Below are 11,005 nucleotides of genomic sequence, written 5' to 3'. Positions count from 1 at the left end.
CGTTCTTGATCTGCAAAATGTCTACGTGCTTCTTTCCTATGAGATGTAATCTTTGTAGCTGTTGGACTGTTTCAACCAAAATAAACAAACCAAAGGTATTTCTACCCACAGAGTGATATTATATATCCCAATCAAATATTATGTCATCTCACGTTTCGACTGAGAAAAGGAACAAACAGACGAAGCTCGGTGACAGTATTTAATGACATATTGACACGTGATGCACATTAAATCAGGGATGTATATATGGAATCATTTCACTCAGATGAAGTCTTTTATTTCCCTCAGGATCAATAAAGTATCTGAAACTGGTTCATTGTGAAGCTCCTCCTTTCACCTTCTGTATGAAACATTACAGACAAACCTAAGTCATTTTATTATATATATATATGTATATATACTATTATCCTTCATAAGCAGCTCCTTCTATGACCCCACAATTGTATTGACACCTTTAAATATATATTGATTAAAAGCTCCATCAAGTCGGTCTTCACTTATTATCACGTCCATCTCTGGTGTTTCTGATCGAGCAGGATCCTTCATCTCGAATAACAATCTCTCAGTTATCAGACAGAAACTGTTTTTGAAATATGTTCTTGACTTTATATCTTCTCTTCTGACAACATCCTGTTTTCTTTTCATTTCAACTTGCTCTTCTCTTGAAGTCACGTTTCTTCCAGACTAGGGTTGGGCGGTATCCAAATTTTGATACCTTCATACCGTCTCCACATTTTATGTTTTATACTGATCATATCATTTACACGTGCACATCAGCGCTGTCATGCTTTTATTAGCAACAGCTTAAAGAGTGCAAATACAAGAGTTAAACAATTAAATTAAACTGACCATCCACAAAAGTTTTTGCACCGAATGCACTGCACACACATCAATTCAATTACATCACTCACAGACTGAACAACTTTGAATAATAAAAATAGAGCAGCTTATAAAAAAGTGGAAAACGTAAAAGAAACAAATAACACACACACACAGTGCCAATGTGAGCTGGGTGGCTTCAACAGGGAACGTTGTGGACTTACAACTTTTCCTGCTTGTGGCACAGACGCACCCTTTTGAACTTCGTTGTTTTCCCGAAGGCCCCCATTATTGTGGGCTGTGTATGAGTGGTGCTGGACTTAGTTGTTGATGGTCCTGCATCTGCATCAGCGGGAGGCGCTGAAACTGTTGCACTGAGTGAACTCGGGGCCAAATGCATCGTCGCAGCAGTGAGCGGGCAAATGGCCTCGTCAGTGTTTACACTTCTCGTTTGCACAGAACATGAAATACTGCCAGACTGCCGACTATACAAGTGCAATTTTTTTTAATGACGGTATTGAAACTGATACCGTGGCTTTTGAAAGACACCGCCGGTATACCTTACTACCTTATTACCTTATTACCTTACTACCTTACTACCTTACTACCTTATTACCTTATTACCTTATGACCGCCCAACCCTACTCCAGACTGAGATAGAAGCCCGTGTCTCTGCGGTGCTGTTGGACCGGCATGTTTCTCCGAGTGCTGCTCACTTGGTCCAGGTTGATCTTCACGAGCACCATGCCAGGACTCTCGCCTCCGCAGTCGCCCAGCACCTCGCCCCAGGGGTCCACTGCGAGGGCGTGGCCGTACGACGAGCGCTTCTCGTGGTGCCGACCGACCTGAGCTGCGGCCAAGACAAAGCACTGGGTCTCGATAGCTCGTGCACGCAGTAACACCTCGGAGTAAACACATTTCAAATACATTTTCATAGGTTTGATTAAACGTATGTATCAAAGAATTTCTGTCTGTCTCGTTATGACTCCAACCTCCCAGTGAGCCGCTCCTGTGGCTACAGTGAAGGCGGATGGATACGTCAGGACGTCGGCCCCGTGCCGCCGCAGGGCCAGAGATAACTCAGGAAATCTCAGGTCGTAGCAGATTCCCAAACCAAGCTACGACGACAACATCAAGAAAACCAAGATAAACACGGAGCAAAACAAATAAATACAAATGGAATTACTTTTGAATTAAACAGAATGTATGATGCATTATTAATCAATCTGTAAATAAATGTCTTCATCTCAAACATATTGGCTCATATCAATCAATCAACAACGGTTTGGATCAGGAACCTTTAGCCCGACTGATTTGTTTCTGACCAGTAAACCTGACTTTAAAATGATAACAGTGATATTTATGATTTTTCTATTCAGGTTTTAGACATGAAATAAAAATACATGTGCAGGAGCATGAGACGAAGGTTCAATGAAACGTCACCTTGCCGATGGGAGTTTGCACCGGAGACACGAGGACGGGTCCAGGGATGGTGAAGCCACTTTCTCTGAGGGACACACCTTTTTCTGGCAGCTCCACGTCAAACAAATGGGACTTCCTGTAGACGGACACAATGTCCCCTGGGGGGGGGGGGAGTATTTGTAGTAGTGTAGTGTAGTAGTATGTGTGATACAGTGAGAGACAGTAGAGGCAGTACCTTTATCATTCATTATGATGTGACTGTTGTAGATTCGTCTGTCCCTCTCCCACTCAGGTCCTCGTTCATGAAACCCTCCGAGAGACAGCCACACCTCCAGCTTCCTGGAAGGAGAGAATCAATTATCCACATCATGCTCGCTTCACAGATTATTAAGATTATTGAACTTTTCATTCATCCTATAAAACTGTCTGACAGAGTCACAGTTTACACTTCATCAACACAAGAGGGTTGTGTATGAGTAATTATTTACCCCCAATGTGAAATACCTGCAAGCAAATATTTAAAGTCATGTTTGTATTTTTCAGGAACAGTCGTGTACCTGGCTAACTGAGCGTATCGGGAGATGGTGTCTCCTGTCAGGGGCTCAGACAGCGACAGCGTCTCCTCTCGACTGGATCCGATGTAGTCGAAGCCCTCGGGCAGGAAGACCATGCCGGCCCCTCGCTCCTTGGCCTCCTCCGCCAACCGTTTACAGGCAGAGAAGTTGGCCTGTTTGTCGGGGGTGGACGTCACCTGACAGACCGCAGCCATCGAGTGAGACGCCGCAGACATCCTGCACGGAGAACAGGTTATTATGACCTATGGTTATTACAGTGTACGGCAGCTGCAGCCACAGAAACAAGGCAGCTCAACCACAGCTGATTATTAACTGCACCAGTTACTCATTTACATCATCGTGCAGCTTCGCTCCCACGATGAGGACAAGAGGATGTTTACACTGCTTTCATTCTTACTGAAGCAAGAATTCATTTAGACTTACACTGCAGGACTCTCACTGGCATCTTCAACTCAACTTCACAAAAACTCCTTCACGAGTAGATTTGATCTGAGATTCCTTCTTACACATATAAACAATCATTTAAATAACATTATCAAATCAAATCAAATCAAAGTTTATTGTCACATGCACCAAATAACTTAGCGTCATCAGAGCAGTGAAATTCTTGTGACATGGCAGGCAACATCTACGCAGTAGACGGGAAATACAAGATAAAAATAAAAATACAAAATAAAAAAATAAAAAAATATATATATAATAACATATGACATATAACATAGTAACATATAACATTTAACATAACACATTTAACATAACATTTAACATTAACCTAGTAAATAACATTTAACATAACATTTAACATATAACCTAGTGACATATAACATTTAACATAACATTTAACATTTAACATACAACATAGTAACAACATATAACTTTTAACATATAACATAGTACAACAGTTTAAATTTGAATTTAAATGAGGGGCTAGCAGCAGTTTACAGGGTGAAGGAGTGCGGGATATTAAATTAAGTATTAAATTAAATAATATATGTGTAGTAAGTGTAGTTGTATGAATGAGGGAGCAGAATGTACATGTGACTGTTCAGTGGGTCAGTGTTGCTGGTTCAGAAGCCTTACGGCTGTTGGTGAGTCTGGTAGTCCGTGCTCGGATGCTCCGGTAACGTCTTCCAGACGGCAGCAGTGTGAGGATTCCACGTGTGCGTGTGGATGTGATCTGGGACAGAATGACCCACTGACCTGTGGTGGAGTCTCCACGCTGCTGCTCCCAGAATGCACCTGGCTGTGGACATGGTCACATGTTGACGTTTGTTCGTTTTCAGAACCAGGAGCTTCGTTCTTCTTCTCTGCTCTCTGTCAGTGGCTGGAAACCTGCAGCGGACGCAGCAGCTCCACCTGCTGGGGACTGTTTGTCCTGCACGATGAATCAGGTGAATTCTGCGAAAACAAAAACAAAGAAAAGTAATGAGACGTGATTAAACTATAAAATACATTTAAACGTGTGAATAAAAATATTCCTCCTCAAACTGATCCCATGTCTTTGTGTACATGTGTATTCTTATTATTATCATTGTTATTCTAGATAGTTTTACTTACTTAACCCAAATACAGCTTCATGTTTTGTAAGATAAGGATAGAATAAGACTTTATCAATATAAATGATTTTCATAGTATTAAAAAATATTGTGTATTTCAGAATACAGTGAATTAAACAGTATTAGAGTTTCAAGTCTAGAATATAAGTGCAAATAAAAGTGTGTATAGAGTGATGCAGAGGCAGAGTCTACCAGAACTGACGAGAGAGAGAAAAATACAATCATCAGAAAAACGAAACTGCATTTACACACAGGCGATCACAGGGGCCACCTGTACACATCCTCCCCGGGGTCCTTCGCGGCAACACTCTTCCAAGATGGCAGCCAACAGCAGCAGCACGGGCAGCAAGTCGAGCAGCGGCTCCGGAGGGAAACAGCCCGGTCCTTCAGCGGAGCAGGTACCGTCTCCTCCGGCCCGGTCCGCCTCAGTGTCTGCGGCCGGTGTCGATGTTCTCCGGCCGCAGAGACTGAAGCTAAAGCCGCTGATCTGACTCCCCAGCTCCGCGAAGCTAACGTTAGCTCCCCCCGCCCTGGAGCCCGGCCCCCGTTGTTCTGCTGTGACACCGAAAATCTGCTGGGATCAGAAGTGAAGAGGAAACTGCGGCTGTTCACTCGATTCAACCCCAGAAACGGCAGCTTATTGTAGTTCATGTATTACATACATCTAGAGATGAAGCGTCGCGCTGCACATGCGTCAGTAAAGTTACAGAAGTACAAGTATTAAACACAGACGTGGGGAGTTACTGCAGTTTTGAGGACCTGTGTATACATCCTGTACTGTTCCTCTCCATGATCAGCCCCTGGAGACCTGATGTGCTGAGTAACGTGTTTGTTGTGTGACAGGTGGTGGCCACGTTTCAGAGGATGCGTCAGGAGCAACGAGGAATGGCTTCTAAAGCTGCTGAGCTGGAGATGGAGATCAACGAGCACAGGTTGGCAGCTTCGATCCCTCCTGTGTAGTTTTGTCAGTTTGTCGTTCAGATAATCAGCCGTTAACATTTCTGCTTCTTGTTTCAGCCTAGTGATCGACACGCTGAGGGAAGTGGATTCTTCAAGGAAATGCTTTCGTCTGGTAGGAGGAGTGTTGGTGGAGAGAACAGTAAAAGAAGTTCTACCAGCTTTGGAAAACAACAAAGAACAGGTGGAAGATTTACAAATATGAACAAATGTGCCAGTGTATTATTTTGAAAGGGTTATATACCTTTGTAGTATAATTATTATAATATCTGACACCGTCTTTCAGGATGTTTTCAATTAAATCCACCAGCTTCAGACAAGAATGGAACATTTCCCTCTGTCCCCACAGATCTCCAAAATAGTCGAGACCATCAACACATCGATGCAGACGAAAGGACGGGAACTCACCGAGTACAGGGAACGCTACAACATCCGGTTGGTGGGGGAGGGTGAAGGAGAGGCACAGGGCCAGACGGCGGCGTCTTCCGGGGACAGCGAAGGAGGCGGTTCCAAAAGCGGCGCAGGCGTTTTAGTGTCGTAGTTTCTTATAATATTGGGAGACAATAGGGCCTTATGATTTCTGCAGTAGTGAAAACACAGTCACAAAATGTAGGTTGAAAACTCTTCACAGGGAAACTTTGGATTTGGAGATTACTGAAATTCCTGCTAAACACGGGGCCCTTGGTTTGGACGGATTTTGCCACAGACAGAAATTCAAAGTGTACACTGCGCTCTTCTTGTTCAGCGTGAATGCTAAGTTGTTTGTCATTTGTTAAAGCGGAAATATTTGTGGCTTAAATTAAATTCAACTTTGTCAACCCCTGCAATTTTACAGAAACATGATTTAGCATTTTCTAAAGTGACGATTTGTGAATGACACCTTTAAGGCTGGTTTCATTTGGCCCTTGAGGAGGAAGAACAGGTCCCAGAATGCAGTTTGACAACACGATTTGTGAGCATGAACAAGAGATTAAACTGTAAACTTGTCACTAAAGATCAAATTTCAATCTTTGAGCTTTATTCACCCTTTTCTGCTTCACTCAACACACAAGTGATGCATCGAAAGGCTGCTGGTTTGAATCCATGATGCTGACGTGAAGTCAGGTGTGTGACCAGTACATGCTATGACACTGTTACTGTTAAGCCCTGTCATTAAAAGTACAACAAAACTTGTTCTATTCTTTTTGACCTGTAGCTCGAGCTTGGAACGGTTAAAGTAAGTTAACACAGCCTGACTGACCCTGGGTCTGACGCTGTTCAATTAGTTGTGAGGACAAAACTGTTTTTGTTTATGATCATGAATTAAAGAATTGTCACAATTGTGCTTTGTTGTGTGTTAAATACTGAAGATCAAACTGCTGTGTACATCATAGCACCAACCCAAAGCTGCACCTTTCACATGTAGATCTAATACAACCAGTAACAAATGCACAGGTGGATAATCTGTGTTCAACTTCACCGCACGTGCTTTATATTCACTGTGTATATAAACGTCTTCTTTAAACCAGAGAAGCATGTTAAGGTCAGCAGGTTGCAATGATGCCTTTTCATTAATTGATTAATTAAAAACTCCCTTATTTTACGCTTACTTATCAAAAAATACAATCAAAGGTGAATAAGTAGTTAAAATACAATTATACAAGTCATTTATAAATAAAGAGGATTGGATGGCAGCATGTGAATAAAGAAATCATTTCGTAAATGATTAAATTAGAAACATGAGGAAGAACCGAGCCAGATTTTAATGTGAGCTCAGGTCAGAACCAGTGGTTTATGATTGACAGCGGAGGAGGAGGAGGAGTCATTCTGTGTCACAGTTAAATAATAATTAAAACCTCTGGAGACATTTCGTGTCAAAACATAAAGAAGTCGACGAGGATGGGATTCGAACCCACGCGTGCAGAGCACAATGGATTAGCAGTCCATCGCCTTAACCACTCGGCCACCTCGTCGTTGGGGACGTCCATGAGTCCGCGTGCAGATTTAAAGTTTCCACACGTACATTATGTTTATATATTATTATTATTGTCGGTATAAATGGGATCTTTGTCCTCAGGAGACACGATGACGTGTGAAAATGTCTTCCGTGTTTACTCTTCCATCGTTCATCCAGCGTCACACTCCCCTGCGCCTCTCCTCCAGACATTACGGTTATTACTCATCGACCTGCGCCGCTGTCGCAGCTGAACGGCATCGACCGTGTGAGTCGTGGACAACACAGGCGCTGGGTCCGTGTCCTCCTCCGGTCCTCTCCGTGTGTCTCCCGGTGAAACCTCCGAGCAGCGACATGTTCCTCCGAGCGTTGGCCGCGTCTCCAGCCTCGCGGGCGGGGGGGGCGCTAGCATCGTGGTAGCTATGCGGGGAGCGTTAGCTGCGGGGCTCGAACATCCAGCTGTCGGTGTGTGGCCCTGAGCCGGGATCCGTCCCTCTCTCTGGGATGCATCTGTCCAAGAAGTGCTCGGCCTTCAAGGTGGTGCTGAGCGCCCTGCTGGTGGTGGCGCTGCTGCAGCTCATGTACCTGTCCTTCCTGTCCCGGTTCCACGGGAAGCAGCAGCGGTACCGGTACTCGGAGCTGTTCGGGGGCACCGGGGCCAAGAAGAACGCGCACCCCGAGAAAAACACCCGAAAGGAGCGGCTGCGGTTCTCCCTGTCCACCGGGGGGATCTTCGACCACAGTGGTCAGTACCGGGTTTACAAGAACTTGATCCAGAGTGACTTCAGCACGAACCGGAAACCAGGGTCGGACGTCCTGGCTTTAGCGACACACACGACCATCAACAACCTGCACCACCTGGACTCTCTGCTGCAGAGGTGGCACCAGCCTCTGTCTGTGGCCATATTCGCTCACGGGCAGGACGTGAAGTTTGCCACCGCTCTGGTTTACGCTCTCAGCTTCTTCTGCCCTCAGATCCAGGCCCTGGTGGACTTCCACCTGGTCTGTCTCTCTGGAGAGACGGCCAGTTTCCCCGAGCAGGACCATGAGCACTTTGCAGGGCTGGAGGACTGTTCGTCTGTCTTCACCAGACTGGAGACCCACAGGGACAAATTCAAGAACTATGCCATCAGTGGAAACATCTCCTACCCCAACAACCTCCTTCGTAATGTAGCTCGCGGCGGCACCGAGTCCTCCTACATCCTGGTCATCGACATTGACATGATGCCGAGCGCTGACCTGCACCCGCAGTTCTTGGCCATGATGTCCGGTCGAGAGCCGGCGAGCGACGAGGTTTTCGTGTTGCCCGCTTTCGAGATCCGCCACGCCAGGAAGATGCCTGCCACCAAGCCCGAGCTGGTTCAGCTCTACCAGGTGGGTGAGGTCCGGCCGTTTTATGAGGAGCTGTGTTCTCGCTGTCAGGCCCCGACCAACTACTCACGGTGGGTCAACAGCCGCGTCAGAGGGACTCTGGAAGTGGCCTACACGCTCAGCTGGGTGGACCCCTGGGAGCCGTTCTACATAGGGCCCAACACTGTGCCCCTCTACGACGAGAACTTCAAGCAATATGGCTTCAATCGCATCAGCCAGGTCAGTCCGACGTGAGGGGGGGGGGGGCAAGAAGATTCAGTTAGTATGTTTTATTCAGGTCTGAGGTCGTCGTCATGAAGCAGCTCTCTGAATCTCTTTCAGGGGAAATAATCTCTCCTTCACCTTTCTTCTCTCTCCTCCTCTCTCCTCCTCCTCTCTTCTCCCTCCAGGCCTGCGAGCTGCACGTGGCCGGATACAAGTTCTCGGTGCTGAGCTCGGCCTTCGTGGTGCACCGGGGCTTCAAGATCCAGGGGGAGTTCCACGCCAGGAAAGACGAGGAGAACAAACGCAACCGGGTTCTGTTCCGCAGCTTCAAAGAGGGTCTGAGAGCCAAATACCCGTCCTCCACAAGAAGGTGCTGAGAGGAGTGAGGACATCCTGCCAGAGTCCAGCCCCGATGATTTCTGCTGAGGTGGTGGACGGACATTGTTCTGACACTAACCAGCTTCACTCTGGAATCAGGCTCCCCTGCCCAAAACATCCTGGTTGTTCTATGATCTCTTGTGATGGTGGCTCAGTCGGAGTTGAAGCTAATCCAACTCTCGGGCTTATTTCAAGAAACGTCCCTGAATCAAACGTTTAAAATGTACACGCACTCGATCAGTGTTCACAGAACATGAAGGATGTTTTTGAGCTTGTGCAGAAAACGACCGCAGAGTTTCTACACATTTAAAGAAAAGCTGATCAACGCTTCACTGAAACAATATCATTTCTTCAGTATTAACAGGAAAGACAGAACCATCACACTGCTGCTGTGGATCACGTTTTCCAGGGTTTGTCTTGCCTGCCGTGGTAAAACACTCGGGGACATGTAGAGGACACAAGAGTCCAGAGCTTTTCACGGTAACAGTGGACGCCAGTGTCTTTGTGCTGTAAACAAGCAGAATTGAGACGTCATGTCCTGCCTCCTGTTGCCGTCTCGTCTGAATGTCCCAGACACGATCCTGATGTTGTGACGGCGTCTGAACCGAACAATCCTCCTGCTGCTTCATATGTGAAAGACAAACTCTGGAAAAATGTCCAGAAAGAGTTCAAGACTGAAGAGAGCTGCAGGGCGTCTCTTTGACTTCTGTGCCAACCAGTGCTGTGCTCTTGCCACCAGATGGCAGCTCGGTGTTGAGAGCCTGGTGTATTTTAGCGTTAGCAGAACACGGGGATTACACAACATCATACGTGTTCTTACTCACACGTCACCAGGACAACAAAGCACTGGACAACTTTATATAGAGACGTAGTAGAAGACGAGCAGACGCTGTGAGAACTCCCGTGTTACAACACTGAGGATCTGATATGCAGCTGATTAGATGAAAGCTTGAGTTATTAGGACGAGTATATACGAGTGATGTGGACGTGGTCAGTACGTAGACAGATAAAAATACTGCATCATCAAAGTGTAAACTACAAAATCAGCCTGTGTTGTTAAAGCTGTGGACAAACCACTAGAATACAAATGACAGAGGTTTCATTTTGTTGTGTATCCCACTGGTACACACGGTGTCAACCCTCTTTCCTCCCGTTAGTGAAACACACACAGAGCAAATATGTTGAGTTACTTTTAACACTGGAATAGTTTTGTCTCCTTCACTTGTCATGTTTGATATATTTATTGCTGAAATGTTTTGAACTGGAATTGGTTCAGGTGTTTTGTTTTTTGTTTTTTTTAAATGACCCCAAGCAGGAAAAACTTGTAGCACGCAATTGTGTGATTGTGCAAAAAAAAAAAAAAAGACGACGGTACAGAACATTTAGAGTTTTTGTTTTTAGAAGCACAATTAACTTGGTGTTTTTGAAGTGAAATCAATTTCAACAAATGACCTTTGTGATAAGTGGAGTGGTGCTTTATTCGTCACGTGTCTCTTCCTCACCTGAAAATGCAGTTTTTGTTTAGTATTTATATATTTTTGTTGCGTGATAAAATATGATGCCTGATTTGTTTTGTTGAGATTTATATTAAACCTTCTGGACGACTTGTATCTGACCCTCAACTGTCTTTCACTTCATTTTGACTCATTACACAAGATGCAGAACAACACCCTCGGTCATCACGAAGCTCAATGACCACTTGGAAATGCACAAATCCAATCAATTAACTTCGCCAGAGGGATTTGTACTGACAAGTAAACAGTGCTTCGATAAGTATCAGTTCAATAGGT

The 11,005-nt window shown here is 45.2% G+C and overlaps 3 protein-coding genes and 1 non-coding gene across 7 annotated transcripts; 2 read left to right on the top strand and 2 right to left on the bottom strand.

Annotated features, from left to right (window-relative positions):
- Window positions 1-185: 185 nt before the first annotated feature.
- nit1 (nitrilase 1) lies at window positions 186-4,751 on the bottom strand. Of its 4 annotated transcripts, none has more exons than XM_069519177.1 (7): window positions 4,625-4,751; window positions 3,897-4,214; window positions 2,799-3,032; window positions 2,477-2,580; window positions 2,263-2,399; window positions 1,812-1,937; window positions 186-1,721 (listed from the first exon to the last, which is right to left on the bottom strand). In XM_069519177.1, the coding sequence occupies exons 1-7, from the start codon at window positions 4,651-4,653 to the stop codon at window positions 1,461-1,463; spliced, it is 1,209 nt and encodes a 402-aa protein (XP_069375278.1). In that variant the 5' UTR covers window positions 4,654-4,751; the 3' UTR covers window positions 186-1,460. The 4 variants fall into 4 exon arrangements, with proteins under 4 accessions (XP_069375278.1, XP_069375279.1, XP_069375281.1 ...); XM_069519178.1 differs by having other exon boundaries at window positions 4,017-4,214; XM_069519180.1 differs by lacking the exon at window positions 4,625-4,751 and adding an exon at window positions 4,565-4,583 and having other exon boundaries at window positions 4,017-4,214.
- Window positions 4,131-6,648, top strand: pfdn2 (prefoldin subunit 2). Its single transcript, XM_069519183.1, has 5 exons — window positions 4,131-4,207; window positions 4,627-4,770; window positions 5,216-5,304; window positions 5,390-5,513; window positions 5,679-6,648. Exons 1-5 carry the CDS (start codon window positions 4,199-4,201, stop codon window positions 5,868-5,870), a joined length of 558 nt encoding a protein of 185 aa, XP_069375284.1. The 5' UTR covers window positions 4,131-4,198; the 3' UTR covers window positions 5,871-6,648.
- A 551-nt stretch (window positions 6,649-7,199) lies between these two features.
- Window positions 7,200-7,281, bottom strand: trnas-gcu (transfer RNA serine (anticodon GCU)). Its single transcript has one exon. It is a non-coding gene; the product is annotated as a tRNA-Ser (tRNA).
- A 128-nt stretch (window positions 7,282-7,409) lies between these two features.
- Window positions 7,410-10,830, top strand: b4gat1 (beta-1,4-glucuronyltransferase 1). The gene is made up of 2 exons (XM_069519176.1): window positions 7,410-8,852; window positions 9,023-10,830. The coding sequence occupies exons 1-2, from the start codon at window positions 7,767-7,769 to the stop codon at window positions 9,212-9,214; spliced, it is 1,278 nt and encodes a 425-aa protein (XP_069375277.1). The 5' UTR covers window positions 7,410-7,766; the 3' UTR covers window positions 9,215-10,830.
- The last annotated feature ends 175 nt before the right edge of the window (window positions 10,831-11,005 follow it).

The sequence above is a fragment of the Paralichthys olivaceus genome, chromosome 22 (assembly GCF_024713975.1).
Source record: "Paralichthys olivaceus isolate ysfri-2021 chromosome 22, ASM2471397v2, whole genome shotgun sequence".
NCBI lineage: Eukaryota > Metazoa > Chordata > Actinopteri > Pleuronectiformes > Paralichthyidae > Paralichthys > Paralichthys olivaceus.
Note: the sequence above shows the minus strand (reverse complement) of the source record. Positions and strands in the feature narration are given on the sequence as shown.